At 37.1% G+C, this 15,791-nt stretch overlaps 1 protein-coding gene across 2 annotated transcripts in view; it reads right to left on the bottom strand.

Annotated features, from left to right (window-relative positions):
• Positions 1-4,821: 4,821 nt before the first annotated feature.
• The window catches only part of LOC109933300 (gamma-aminobutyric acid receptor subunit alpha-1-like), a 48,189-nt gene continuing 37,219 nt past the window's right edge, over positions 4,822-15,791 (bottom strand). For both annotated transcript variants that reach the window (XM_020532274.2, XM_048603697.1), the window contains exons 8-9: positions 11,413-11,615; positions 4,822-5,166 (exon numbers count right to left, since the gene is read on the bottom strand). In XM_020532274.2, coding sequence (XP_020387863.1) covers positions 4,855-5,166; positions 11,413-11,615 — 515 coding nt within the window. In that variant the 3' untranslated portion in view covers positions 4,822-4,854. The remainder of the gene's footprint in view (positions 5,167-11,412; positions 11,616-15,791) is intronic.

Raw genomic sequence — 15,791 nt, 5'->3', positions numbered from 1 at the left:
ATTTATTGCATCTGGGTACATTATATCACTCACCATTAGACAAATGTATGAACATCATTTGATGCTTTAGCTGAGTACTTGCCATCAGTCCAACAGTAATTAGCAGCCTTCCAATATAATAATTGTATTCAGCAAGGAAGACAAAATGATTTCAGAAAACAGGGGGTTCTGTCCAATTGTTTTGTTAAAAAATCCAAGCTTTCTGAATAAATTTGAATTCACAAGATATTTTCTGTCCCTCACTATGTCCCAAAATTACTATGTAAAATAGTCGGCAAAAAATGATCAATGAGTGATTGAGATTGCAATTCAAAACTTCCAAATTAGCCAGTCTTTATTACAACAAATAGAAACTATTATAGTCACTTCCTAAACCTTTAACACTCCAACATGCACCTACCAGGCTGTTTCAAATAGAATTTAGAAGTTTGGGATTTTTTGTAATTTGACAAAACCCCCTGGTTATCTGACTCTGCAAAGCTCTTTATAAAAGCTCAGTTAGGATACTTCAATTTGGTAAAGTGTATTTTACTCTATACATTATTTATCAATTCACATTTACATCTATAAATTGAGAACAAAGAAGTGATACAAAGCAGTTATTGCATAGCAAAAAAAGCTGACTAATTTCATTAGATTATTCACAACAATGTGCAAAGACGCATGAAGATATAGGGAGTAACATTTAGATAAGCAGTGGTTCAAAACGACAGCATTCTTTTAAGATGAGACTTTCTACAATAAATAGAAACTTTTGAAACAGACAACAAAAAACATCTGAAGCATTTACAAGAAAGGTGAAGGAGCAGCCCCCACCCTCCCCCAAATAAAATAAAATTCTATACAGTTTTATCTACACAGGTTATTTAAAGTTATATTTCCACAGAAACTAGAAGCCCTTACATCTGAAGTATATTTTTCTTACAGCAATATTGCTAAAATATAAGGCAGTTATGAAGATGAGGGGTTTTGTCAGCTTGACTTTGTTAAGGTAACACTGTTATACTTCCAAGTCCTCCTTCAACACTGCGCTTTTCAACTACATAAGTATATTGTTTGTAAATAAATATTTGGATAATATATTTACAAACTGGACTTAATTAAAGGGGAAGTATGCATTACTAAATTGCACCAAAATTGTTAATTGTCATAAAAAGAAATGCCTTTACAACTACTGGTGCCTTTCAGTCTGACAGAGCTACTAGTATTTTAAGCTTTAGAATGAACTGTTCAAAAACTGCCTGCAAACTGACATTTTAAGCTGATCTCGCATAACATGTCTATAAATTTTGCTGCACTGGCATTATCGATTCGGATTACTTGGAACGGCATTATCCTTCCTACAAAAAGTGGCACTGGAATTAATCAAACTGATCACTGCACAAAACTCTGTTACTCAGGCTGTCTCGAAGTTTGGTGCCAAAACTCAGGAATACCAATATGTATAAAAAGCTTCTTTGGATTATTTAGAAATGTTGGGTCAATTCATTAGAACATATTTTCCTTATCTTCCTTGAATTGAATGGAAGAGGTCAGAATTATTTCACAGTTTTATTTAAAAAAAAATCACTATAACATATGTCAGTGTGTACAGTACATACTACTTATTTGTGCCATTTATTTTTCAATTGTTTCATTGCTTGGTCTTTTTGATATAAGAAATTTTGCACAACACCACAGTTTTTTTTAGTCGAATGTACTCTCCAAAATGAATCACTCCAGTAACATTAATTGGATATTAAAGAATGAGTAAATTTGTGGAAACGAATTCAACAAGTTCTTTTCAGCTCAGGTTGATAGATGGGGATCCAGCATTGATTTTTTTTTTAAAACCCTTGTACAACCAACACATTCAAGATTTGAACAAGATTTTGCCAATGAGGTTTGTGGATTGAACAAAGATGAAGATTAGTGAGCAGAATGTAGTTTCACAGAGAACAAAGCAAAAAGAAAATTCTTCGGCACTATTTTTTGAAGATGTTTTTGAATAATTGTATTGATTAATTGCTTATCAAATTTCAATAGCAATTTCATAAAATTGAAATGTTGTGCAGCTCATAAAACTAATATTAAAAAGCTAACTTATTATCTGATGTATGATTGTGTCCTACAGTGATTTCATTGAGAATTGAGCTTCCCTCTGCACTGATCAAACACTATCTTAAATACATTTGTATTACTTAATGTCAGTTGCAGTCCTCTCAGCATATTCATAAGACAGGAAGAATGCAATTTGTAGAAAACAGAAGTTAAATCTCGGTAACACTTTGAAAAAGAAGAATATCACCTCAAAGTTTTCAGGCCTGGTATACTTTGTTAGAAGTTCTCAATTATTTATATTTCAGATCATATGATGAATATCTCAAGTTTTAACTTCAGTTGTCCTGATTGATCAAATATGGATGGACCAATCCATATTTGAAAATATTGGAATTTTGTTTCTTAAATCTGATGGTTCCTAGAACATTGACCATAATGCACATTAAATTAGTTTGTAATTGATTGAAAATTGAAGCGTTTCATCAGCATGTGGCCCATCCCCAGCAGTCTACACGTAACTTTAGTGAGAGCCCAACGCATATCATTGCATGATAGATTTAGCCATATGGCTCCATGTGATAACTCCTCAGATGAGTGCCAGAAGGTTGACAGAAACACATGGTCAAAATGTCTCATTACTGTTGATGGCAGAGCAGAGAACGTACACATGATGTGATATCTTGATTTTGATGGTTGGGGGGGGGGGGGGGGGGGGGGTGTGGAGACATATGGTAGGAATATGGATATGATGAAAACAAAAACAACAGAACATGAATGAAAAATGATATCATACTTCATTTAGAACATCCCTACAACCTGCTCAGAACATTATCATTTCCTTCCTTGCCTCATCTATGTCCCTGGATTTCCCATTGAACTGGGATTTGACTCTTTTTTTTTCAAATTTCATTGCTTTAATTAGTTCAAATTGTTGATATGAATTAGAGTGGTTAGGATTTACACATCAAAGCTGAATGAGAGGTCCATATAGTGCAATGTTGCCAACAGCAGTGAAAAGGGTTTTGCAAAGTCTTATCTTTTCGATTTAGAAAAGCCAGTTTTTTTTTATTTTTGTGTTGGTGTCTAGCACCATTATGAATATCTCTGTTGTAAAACATTGCCAAACAAACAGTCACGCGAGAAGGATTCAAGGATGTCATTCTGTTTCCTTAGCAACACAAATAACTCTGATGGGCAAAACTGTAAGATTCTCCTCCCATAAAAAAACGTACAACCATACAAGCAAAATCTGGAGGATGCTGGAAATCTGAAATTAAAGCAGAAAGTTCTGGAAATACCCAGTAAGTTGAGCAGCATCAATGGAAACAGAAGTATAGTTAATACTTTTAATCAAATATGAGTCATATTTGACACAAAACATTAGTAGTAGTTCTCCACAAATTCTGTCAGTAACGCCAGGTATTTTCAGCACTTTGTGCTTTAATTTAATTACCATAAGCACTTTGTCACCTGAAAGTCATGAAAATCAGTTCATTCAAACATGAACAAGAAGATGTTTTGCGCAAGAAAACATTAATAAGCTTTGGCAGGAAGACCATTTGGAGTGCTGTGCTATTCCCTGTTATTCTATTTTTGTAGTTTGAAACTAACGAGGGCAAAATAAACAAGACATTAAAATAACATTATCATATTTAATAATTGGTAATTGACAAAATAAGTCAATTTTGTGACCTCTTCGTTTTGTGAATTTCCAGTTTTCAAAAGAATGCTTGCATGATTCTTTTTAACCCTTTCCAATGCAGGCTTTTTCAGTGGTTTTCGCTGGTATCTTCCCCAGCTCAAAAAATGGAATGAACTAACTTTACTGATATCTCTGAAACAGAAGTTAAAGGTTTTTGGTATCACATCCATATACCACTTAAATCATAGGATATTTAGGATTTTCCAGGCTTTTATGTAATGCAAATCGAAATGCCCTTGTCATTTAAAGCAAGTATATGTGTAGCTAATTTTACAGTTTTTGGAAGGAAGAGGGAGGAGATTTCATAAATTAATTTGAAAAGTGCACTTCACTTATCCAGGCAAGAAATTATTATGTACCAGTTGACACCACACACTCCTTATATTATGGTCTTATTATTCAATAAGGAACTGTTTAGGTCACAAGCCTCATTGGCTATTTTAATATCTATTGCCACCTTAGAGTAAAGTTTGATGCATAAAAATTAATTGTATTCAAAACTATGTTTTACTCATGTACTGTTATAAATAGATGGTTTGTATAATTTGAAAGGAAATATAGCTAAGCCATATACAACCTACACAGTATAAATTTCTACATTTGAAAACTTTTCCCCCAAAAGATCCTGAAAGTAAACAAAAATAATCCATATAGTCTGCAGCCAATGATGATCATGTACTTTACCTAACTACAGAAACAAGCTTCTCACTATTTCTGGTTAAGAGATGATTAAGACTATTTCACTATTATACATAAACCCTGCTGTGACAATAGTTTAATCCAAATTTCTTCTGTCATGGACATGCTGCTTAAGGAAAGTTGCTGTAAAATGAGAATAGATAATCAGTAATAATTCTGTTCAGTCAGCTAGGATCACAGAACTAGACTGGTCTTACCACCAATGTAATAATGCTTTATACACTTAGACAGAGAGAGAACTTGAGAGTTTTCTTTCAAGTTGTCAGATAGATATTAGGATTTTGTATCAGAAAGGGAGAAAGAGAAAGAAAATATGCAACAAATTGAATGGGGAGCTATAATCTGTTAGAAGTTTGATGTAATTTTCCAGCAAATGAAATTATTTTGAAATCTAAGCTTTTTTTCTATGCTTCCTAGTCATGCTCGTCATCACCTTTGATAACTAACTCTCTATTCAAATAAGTAGCCCAATAAACCAAGTTGAAAATCCCAAACATTAATGGAAATGCTATTCTGGCCAGTCTGTCAATTTTACTGACACTGTTGAAAGTTTTCTTCGGTTCTGGAGGCTTTTGTTCTGGTTTGGGTTCTTTTGATTCGGCACCAGCACTCTTTGCAATAGTTGCCAAGCCTGCATCCTTTGCAATGTTTGGTGCAAAGTTCGCTGATGTTGCTGTGTAGGTGTTGTTTTTCTTCAATAGAGCCTCTCGGTCCTTTTCCTTTCTCTGTGAAACAAAATTCAAAACATTTTTCCAAGAAATAGTTTTGAGGAAAAGGTATATCAATGTTATCACGAACAAAAGCACTACACATAAACAACTCAATTTTTCCTATATGTTCCACAGATTATGCTGTATTTTTTCCAATTGTCCTTAGTCGCAGTCTTGTGGATAGAGAAAAGGTAATGAACATCAGTCTAACATCAGCCATACGTTCATTTGCCCTATCTTTCCATTTCTACTATCACTAGCATGTGGCACCGGGAGTAATCCAAATACTACTACCCTCAAGGGCCTACATTTTAGCCTCCTAGAACCTTGCAGGAAACTAGGGAAGTAATTGCTGGGCCCCTTGCTGAGATATTTGTATTATCAATAGCCACGGGTAAGGTGCCAGAAGACTGGAGGTTGGCTTACACGGTGCCATTATTTAAGAAAGGTGACAAGGAAAAGCCAGGGAACTATACACCTGTACAGACATTAGTGGTGGACAAGTTGTAGGAGGGAATTTTGAGTGAAAGGATTTACATGTATTTGGAAAGGCAAAAACTGATTAGGGATAGTGAATATGGCTTTGTACATGGGAAATCATATCTCACCAATTGGACTGAGTTTTCTGAAGATCTGAAGAAGTGATAAAGAGGATTAATGAAGGTAGAGTGGTGGACTTTGTCTATATGGACTTCAGTAAGGCATTTGACAAGGTTCTGCATGGTGGACTAGTTAACAACGTTAAAACATATGGGATACAGAGAAACCTAGGCATTTGGATACAAAATTGGCTCAAAGGTAGGAGCCAGAGGGTGGTGTTGGAGGGTTGCTTTTCGGACTGGAGGCCTGTGACCACCAGTATGCTGCAAGGATTGGTACTGGGCCCACTGCTTTTTGTAATTTACATCAATGATTTGGATGTGAATATAGGAGGTATCGTTCGTAAGTTTGCAGATGACATCAAAATTGGAGGTGTAGTGGACAGCGAAGGTGGTTACCTCAGAGTACAATGGGACCTCGATCAGATGGGCTGATGGGCCAAGGACTGGCAGATGGAGTTTAATCTAGATAAATGTAAGGTGCTGCATTTTGGTCAGGCAAATCATGGCAAAACTTATAACTTAATGGTAACAACATAAGAACGAGGAGCAGGAGTAAGCCATCCGGCCCTTTGAGCATGCTCTGCCATTCACTAAGATCATGGCTAATCTTTTCATGGCCTCAGCTCAACTTACTCACCATCTCACCATAACGCTTAATTCCTTTACTGTTCAAAAAATTGTCCATCTTAGCTTTAAAAACATTCAATGATGAAGCCTCAACTGCTTCACTGGGCAGGGAATTCTACAGATTCACAACCCTCTGTGTGAAGTTAGTCTTCAATTCAGTCCAAAATCTGCATCCCCCAATTTTGAGGCCATGCCCTGTTGTTATAGTTTCACCCGCCAGTGGAAACATCCTTCCTGCTTCTCTCTTAATATTCTTCATAATTTTGTATGTTTCTATAAGATCCTCCCTGACCTGGCGCATGTTGCCGAACGAAGACCTGGGTGTGCAGGTTCATTGTTCCTTGAAAGTGGAGTCGCAGGGAGACAGGATAGCAAAGAAGGCATTTGGTATGCTTGACTTTATTGGTCAGTGCATTGAGTATAGGAATTGGGAGGTCGTGTTGCAGTTAACAGAACATTAGTTAGGCCACTTTTGGAATACTGTGTTTTATTCTGGTCCCCCTTCTATAGGAAAGATGTCAATAAATTTGAAAGGGTTCAGAAAAGACTTACAAAAGATGTTGCCAGGGTTGGAAGGCTTGAGTTATAGGGTGAGGCTGAATAGGCTGGGGCTATTTTTCCTGGAGTGTTGAAGGCTAAGGGATAACCTTATATAAGTTTAGAAAATCATGAAGGGCATGGCTAGGGTGAACAGTCAAGGTCTTCTTCCCAGAGTAGGGAAGTCCAAAACTAGGGGGCATAGGCTTAAGGTGAGAGGGGAAGGATTTGAAAGGAACCTGAGGGGCAACATTTTCACGTAGAGGGTGGTGCATATATGGAATGAACTGCCAAAGGAAGTGGTGGAGGCTGGTACAATTACAACATTTAAAAGGCAACTGAATAGGTATATGAATGGGAAGGCTTGAGAGAGATATGGGTCAAATGCTGGCAAATGGGAGTAGATTAATTTAGGATATCTGGTTGGCGTGGACAAGATAGACCGAAGGGTCTGTTTTCGTGCTGTACATCTCTATGACTCTAAGTGTATCTCAAATAAGTAATTCAGGCATTAGATCATTTAAGTGGTGTGTGCAAGAAGCAGAACCATTATGGATATAGGAAATGTGTCAAAATCATTTCAACATCAAGGACAAACGTTCTTGAAATTCTTGATTTATAGAATCATCTTAAGAATAAAATCAGTTTTAGGCATCAGAAAAAGCCATTTGTTTGAGATAAAACAGGGTTGAATTTATATTTAATGATCTGCAGAGTTGTGACCTGGTGTGAGTGGTCGACAGAGTTTTGAATTTTCAACAGCTGACATATGGAAAGTGCAGAGAAATGCAGTTCTCACCAATTAATGGCCCCTTAAGCTCATTAAGGAGTTGTTAAGAACTCTGTACATATTGCACAGAATCGGGAACCACAGTCACGATTGGGTAAAAATATTTAATAGGTTCAGCAAAACGTCTTGGATGTCATGCGGTATGCCTTTGTTTCCAAAGCCCTCAAAAACTCAGGTTCAGTATGATATATGTTACAGTCTCTGCTTTGTCAGTCATGACCCACATGGTCAATTATATCATGGAACTGGCTCCATCAGCTCTACATAATGTTGGACAGCAACATCCAAGTGTTATAATCCATCTTTGATTTAGAAATTCCCACTCTCTCCCATATTTCCTTCTCCTGTCTGATAAATATCCCTTGTACATAACAGTCATATGTACCTATTAGGGACTTCATGAATTCTAACATCATCAGACTTTCTCCCTAGGCACCTAGACAGAAGCCTACTCTAGAACAATGAATTCAAACTTCATAATTGCATTTGACCTTCTCAATATTTCTCCATCACTTGTCTCTCTATTGAAATGGCATTATTTGTGCTTCTTCTGGCCGTGAATCCGAATTGACCTTCATTGTTTTCCACGACTGTTCTGAATATCTAGTTCATGCCTCTCTCCTATTACCAAGATGGATGTCTGGAGTAGCAAGAAAGGACAAATTCAGCACGTCAGGGGTCAGTGAAGACAGTGGACACCTCACAGGACATAGCTAAAAAAAGATTGAACTGGAATGCAGTAGGAGTCTGCTTCCTCAATACATTTTGCAATTCTGAATGTCTCTTTGATTGCTTTCACGCTTGTGGAATTCTCTCTCTTATCATGAAACATTTGAGAAAACTTGTTCAGGATCTGGACCATGTATGCACTGAATGTAGGTCCATACTTCTAATGATATTGCCTCTGATCTTGCTGCTTTTGTCGTTTTACATTCCTTTCAGTGTTCTGATTCCTTCCAGATCGATGCCACCAAATATTCCTTGATTTATACCTAGCTATTCCATCTTTGTGTCAGGTTTTCTTAATTCATAAAAAGGGCTAAGTATTGGCCCCACTTCTCTCTGATTTTATCCCCTTTGACAAAGATCACTTGACCTGCATCCTTGATTGCACATGTATTTCACACCCATTTTGCTAATCTATCTCTAGTAGCTGCTGTACTGAAGATACATTTTTGCTTTGTTCCAAATCAGACTTACGTATATTTCTTCCATGATCAGGGATCCTTTTCTAACAATCACTTTCATTGCATCCCTTTTGCCCTGGTCGCACTGATGTTTACCTTCTTGAACCCTAGCGTGTTCACTTCAACACTTTCTTCTTTTATTTGACTGCACATTCTGTATTTTCATTTCAACACCAACCTACTTTTTTTTTGTTATTCCTCTCCCAAACAATTTTTCACACACTTCCTCACAAGTTTTCCTATTCAACTCTCCATTGAATTCAATTGGTGTTCAACCTTTCTGTTGTCGCTTCTATTTCTCTTAGCTTTTTCTCCAACTGCTCTCCAAACTTCTTTCCTTTACTTTGTAATTAATACTGCGATCAGCATTCTATGTTGGGTCGTAAGTGTCTCAGTTGTAAAGATTTTGCAGTTCTTTGCTTTAATTGCATGGTCTTTTCTAACCAATGTGCAATTCAGCAATTTTTATCTACCAACAATGGGGCCAACTTCAGAGACATAAAATCGCTAGTAGTGAATTGACTGTCCAACAATATGCCCACCCAAATTTCTACTGAAATCATTGACTGATAATCCCTTCTCAAGTTTCTCCAGCGCAGTATTAACACTTTCTTGATCAAATATAAAGTATTGTCCAGGTAGTCCTGTCCTCAAAAACCAGGACAAATTCAATTCAGGCAATATACCACTGCATCAGTCTACTCTCAGTCATCTACAAAATGATGGATGATGACAATGATATCAAGTGGTGTTCATCACTAGCCTACAAACTAATGTTTAGGTTAGGTACGTGAAGTTTATTTGGCTGCAGAAACTATTATAATCTTGGTCCAAAGATGGAAAAAAATAGCAAGACCCAAGAGGTGAGTTGAAGGTTTTTGCCCATGCTATGAAAGCAAACCAAGGGTGGCACCAAGGAAGTTTAGTAAAGCTAATGTCAATGAAGATTGACGGAAAACCTTTCATTGCCTGGAGTCAAGCCTAGCACAAAGGAAGATGAATATGTTGTTGGAGGTCAATTAATGTTACCATGAAAGCAGGTTAAAGAATATTTTATTCCGTCACTCCCAAAGCCTCTCTTCTACCTCCAAATCTTGTCAGAAGAGTGCAAAAATATGACAGATCAATATTACTATTTATGAGATGCACTGCAACAAATTGGAAAAGTTTCTACAGTTTCAAAACCTAGAAAGGTAAGGGCAATAGGTGTATGGAAATGTCACCACCTTATGTTACCAAAAACCACCGTTGAACATTTTCACCAAATGAACGACACTAGCTCAAGAAGCTGGCGCAGTATCGCTTCTTTAATCACAATTAGGGATGTGCAATAAATATTGCCAGCAATATCCACATTGCCTGAATAAACAAAAGAAGAAGTTAATAATTGCAAACAAAAATAAGATGGGTTATATAAACACCCACAGGCACGGTAAAAATTACCCATCTGAATGAATTGGGTTGTGAGTGCTGTTTGTAACATCATAAATAGTTTTCTTTGTTTGTGTAAATCTCAGAGTCTCCAGTGGGATCTTTTTGTATGAAGCCATTCAATAGATAACATAATCGTGAAGTTTTAGTGTCAAAATAATTAGGAAATTGATCACACAACTGCTTAGTTTGAATCTGATTCAGTACATTGCTATAATATGTCAAATGGCTGCTTTAAGAGAACATAAAAACTCCCTGACAAGTACATAGTGTCTACCCACTTAAAAACATCAGTCATCCTTTTCTAACTATACATATCTTTTTGTATGGTCAAATGACAGAATACAAACTATTAGACAATTTAAAAGGGTACGAACAAGATTTTTACATTTTTTTTAGGGGGAATGAGTAAATGTTTTGTGAGGTTTCACTCAAGGTATTGCCAGCTACCCAAGGAGTTGACAAAATTCTACAGCAAGTATTAACAAGTACCTATCCCACATATTTTTCCTTCTGTTGCAATCACACCTAACCACAATTGCAAGAGCAAACATAAAGCTCAGGACATGCTGTTCTGCGGCCAACTGCTAGAAATCAGGCAATAGCAAATCAAATTAATTTAGCCTGGATTTCTTTTCCCCTCTCCCCATCAGTTTTGCTTATGAGATTTCTTTGGGTGATCTAGCTCGGATCAATAAATTGTCAAATGTGGTAATTTCAAAAATATATCCACTTTTAACTATGCCATGACTCAATGCATCAATGCAGCACTCAATTTAATCTTTGTCTCCCTATTATGTTCATTTTCTTTCCAAGTAGAATACAAAATCCCTTTTAATCTCGGTCATGTTAAAATAAGAAGTTCCATTAATTCAATGACACTGCACAAAATATACGGAAAGGTCACTGGACTATTTAATTTTCTCCAGCATTCAAGTCTCATTTCAGCACTCAGCCTGAACTTTTAACTTTTCTGCTGCATGAAAAGATTTCTCAAAATAATGTTTGGCCATCATACATTTTACAAGAAAGCATCTCAAGAATCTGGTTTATATTAATTAAATAAAAATACAAAAGCTCATTTTACCTTTTCAGGAACTAAGCTTTTTCCATCCCAAGCCCAACTCCTCTTTGTGAAGTAGTTCACTGTGGCAAATTCAATAAGTGCTGAAAACACGAAAGCATAACAAACGGCGATGAACCAATCCATAGCAGTTGCGTATGCAACTTTGGGGAGTGAGTTCCTGGCACTGATGCTCAGTGTTGTCATAGTCAATACAGTTGTGACCCCTGAATAAGACACAAAAAAAACCTGGAATAATTTATTATAATATCTATAACTTTGCTTCCTTTAACACCCAATAAAAGTAAACAAGCCTGATCTTTTAATAATGTAATACAATTGTGATCAGTGCAGATTGAATCTTATAATTTAGCTACAAGCACATACTATTGGGAAATTAGCTCCCAGCCTTGCTGCCAATTTTCATACAAATGATCATTACTTTAGTAATGTACAAAAATGTACTTCCAAACAGCCATATGCTTAGTGATAAATAGGTCTGTGGAATAATCTTTTATTATATGCTACTAATTCATATTGTACCATGAAAGTTAAACTCCTGTCAGTGATAATTTTAGCACACAACTGCCATGTTTTCTCCCTACATCAAATTTTTATTTTAACAACATGAAAAAAAGTTATTCATTATCCTATATACTGAAATATTACTAGTATACTAATTATTTTAGGTATACCTTGATATTAAATCTATATGTCTGTTAGAAGATTGTCATTGGAATGATGCAGAGGAGGTTATCTAACTAGAACTGCACTGAACAATATTGGTCTGGATCTTCTAAAGAATGGCAATCATTAACGGATTGATGCTCTGCTTGAAATGTTCTCCAAGACTACACCATGCTCACCATGGATGCTGCACTCCACATTTCTTGGTCTTCCCAACCCGGCTCCTCCAGAAATGTGGAGTGCAGCATCCATGGTGAGCTCTAATGGATCACAGTAGAGTCAGCAGAAGACAGGGCACATCCCCTTTTTATGACATTGGTTGTGATAAAGTAAGTTTAAATATCAGTGAGAATAAGTGAAAGGGTGTATGAGTGAATGGATAAGATGCCAGGGTAGGTAGGTGGAGATATTAAGTCGGTGAGGTAAGTGGATAGGATGGCAGGTTATATCAGAAAGATGACAGAGGAAAACCAAGGTATTATAAGTCTATTAACCGATCACCCTTTCGAAAATTGTTATAAGCATAATTAAAGATGAATACCTTCATAATTTCCAGTTGATGAGAACTAACACGATTCTGTAAACAGTAGATCATAAGCTGATGAAGCTGAATAAATTTGTGGAAGAGGTGATTAAACTACTGGATAAGGTAAATCTTTGGATGAGATGGCAGAAAACGTATAAGTTGAAGCTTGTAGAGTTGAAGGAGAAGTGTTGACCCAGTTAGAAGTTAGTTAAGCAAGAGGAGACAGAATGGAGCTAATGATCCGATATTCTAATAGGGAACATGCAAGTGGTGGTGTTCCACAAGGATGTTGGGACCCCAACAATTCGCGTGTACAGTGAAATCATGACAGGTCAAATTCAGATAAACCAAAACTCCAGTCAGTTCAAAACCATCATCCAGCCATGGCAGCAAATCCAAGTGAAGCCATAAGAAGCCATAATACCAAAATGATAAATCCAGATTAGTTGAACTTGTGAAAGCTTGACATATGACCAAACAGAGCAGAATTAGGGGACAAAAGAGCGTGAAATCATAGATCTCTGCAAATCATCATTTGACATTAAGATCTTTCTGTGAAGGGATGTTCAAAGACTGTGAGGACGGCTAAAGCTGTGAGAAAGTTAAAAGTGTTGTCAATCGGTGAGAAGGCGAAGTTGATATAGCAAGTGGAAAGCCAATATATGAAAGGAAAAGTGGATGCAGCAAAGGAGTGGGACATTCTACTATTACATCTGTCAACCATTCTGAAACACAAGGTAATCATCTTTGAACAATCTGGCAGATCGGCATTCTCTTCAGCAAGCAAGAAGGTATGAACAGCTGCCTATCCCAACTTTGAATAGACTCTATTAACATGGTTCAAAGCAACCCATGCAGAGAATGTATCCATCTTAAGTCCATTCCTACAAGAAAGGGTGGCCATCCTGACAAAGTGCGACCACAAGGAATTCACTTGTGTTAATGGCTGATTGGACCAATTCAAGACAACATATGGCTTCACCTTCTGTACAGTAAGCTGTGAGGGTGTAGTGGGTGCAGCAGCAATGACAGATGCTTGGTTCCAAAATGGTTAGCTAGCTCCTGAAGGGAACGAGCGACATTGCAATTGTGAATGAAACTGGACTGTTTCAGCATCTTTTGCTAAATCATTCTTTTATGATTAGAAATGAAACATGTAATGATAGCAATCAAAGTAAGGAACATGTAACTGCTACAGTCTGTGCCAACATGCATTGCACTGAAAAGCTCCTGCAGCTTATGAGGAAAATCCAAGAAGCCACTATGCTTCTTTGTGAATGTGAAGACCCTACTCAAGCAGAATGAGGCTTAAAAACCCATGTGGACGACCTCCAGTATTTGTGAGGCATGTATCAGGAAAGTGGACGAAATATATCAAAGCAAGCTTAATTATCTTCAGTACAAACAACTGTCCACATGGCCTGACATTCTTGGACTCAACAATATCAAAGTCTTGTCTCCCAACACCATGACCAACCACCAACCAATGGATTTGGACAGATTAGGAACCTGAAAAGTAATTGCCAATGGCAGCTGATCTTTCAAGTTATTGAAACCATTAGTAAGAAACAGGATTACAATACAATACAAATGTTTGCGAGGCTATGTTCATGATAAAGAAGGTGCGGAAGATGGTGACAAAAGCCACAATTGCCAACTGCTTCTGCCACACCTGGCTCAATGAGCTAAAATTGCATAAGGTAGCGAGGACAAGAGTGAGGCCAAGCAACTCATTGACAAGGCTCTTTTCACTCACCTGCAGGAGGCAGGCATAGAAGTTCCATCAGACACAAACATGGGAACTTACATTGAGGTGGTTTACACAACAGAACTGACAGATAAGGCAACTGTAGGTATAACTGTACAATCTTCAGTCATGGAGGTGAATCATCCTGACGAGCCCAATGAGTGCCAACCCATTGAATTATAGGTAACACAATGTGGAGCTGGAGGAACACAGACAGCATCAGAGGAGCAGGAAAGTTGACATTTCAGGTCAGGACCCTTCTTCAGAACTTCATTGTTTCATTTCATTGACAACATGGTGAATAGAATCCTACTTATCCAAAGACTGCACACCACGCAGAAAGGTTTACCGAGTTTTTCTGCAGTTAATTCCTGACATTTTCCAATTCTGCAAGGGCAGGCAACTGACAGTTGTGGAGAAAGTGAAAAATAGATATCACACATTTACTGTTTTACTGCGTTTTCATTTGCTTTTTATTTTGACATAGAGTCCATTTGTAGGCAAATCACATTATATAGGAGTCTCTTTTTCCAACTTGAAGGGATGTTTAACACAAATTTGTGAGCAGATCCCCCAGATATATGCCGGCTATCCCTGATCAATCCATCAGGATTTGGTTGTATTTGAGCAAACTAGAAAGCCACATATCCTAATTATCTGGTAACACAAAGACTGGCAGCATGGTAAGCAAATAGACAGAAGCATAAAATTATAAAGAGATATTGATAGATTAAATGAGTTTGCAGAACTGTAGATTTCAATGCAGGCAAATATGTGATATTACAGGATCAATAAAAGGACAGAACAGGATGTTATGTGTACACCTTGCCTTTAAGAGAATTCACCTTTAAAGGACTTTGTGTGCTGTGCGTATATAACATTGTAACAGTGCCAGACAGTCTACTTTGGGTTTATAAGCTGTGCACACACAGACATCACACAGTTTGCTGTAACACCTGCTTCAGAACTTATAATGTGTTTTATTTTGTTTTTAAATAAATCAACCCATGGAGTTAATCAATCCCTAATGGTGATTGACCATTAAGCCATTATCATTAATGCAACATGCTCAACAGTAGTGGGAAACATCATAATGATGAGGCCTATCGTGCTTGATCAGTCAACAAGAAAGCTAATCTACAGCTAAAGCTAATCAACAATTAATACTAATTTATGGCTACATGGACAATTAAATTAAACCACATTAAGGAGAGCTCTTGTGGTGAAACGGTAGTGTCCTTTATCTCTAAGCCAGGAGGCCTGAATTCACTTCCCTCCTACTCCAGAGGTGTGAAATTATTGTTAAATCATGATAAAGTGCATGAGACTGCTGTCAATATTTTTGTTTGTTACTAACATATTTTGATGGTAAGCAGACAGATCTTTATTCAAAGATAACAAGGTGTAGAGCTGAATGAACACAGCAGGCCAAGCAGCATCATA

This window comes from Rhincodon typus, chromosome 12, assembly GCF_021869965.1.
Source record: "Rhincodon typus isolate 14 chromosome 12, sRhiTyp1.1, whole genome shotgun sequence".
Classification (NCBI taxonomy): domain Eukaryota; kingdom Metazoa; phylum Chordata; class Chondrichthyes; order Orectolobiformes; family Rhincodontidae; genus Rhincodon; species Rhincodon typus.
This window is presented reverse-complemented; position numbering and strand designations above follow the sequence as displayed.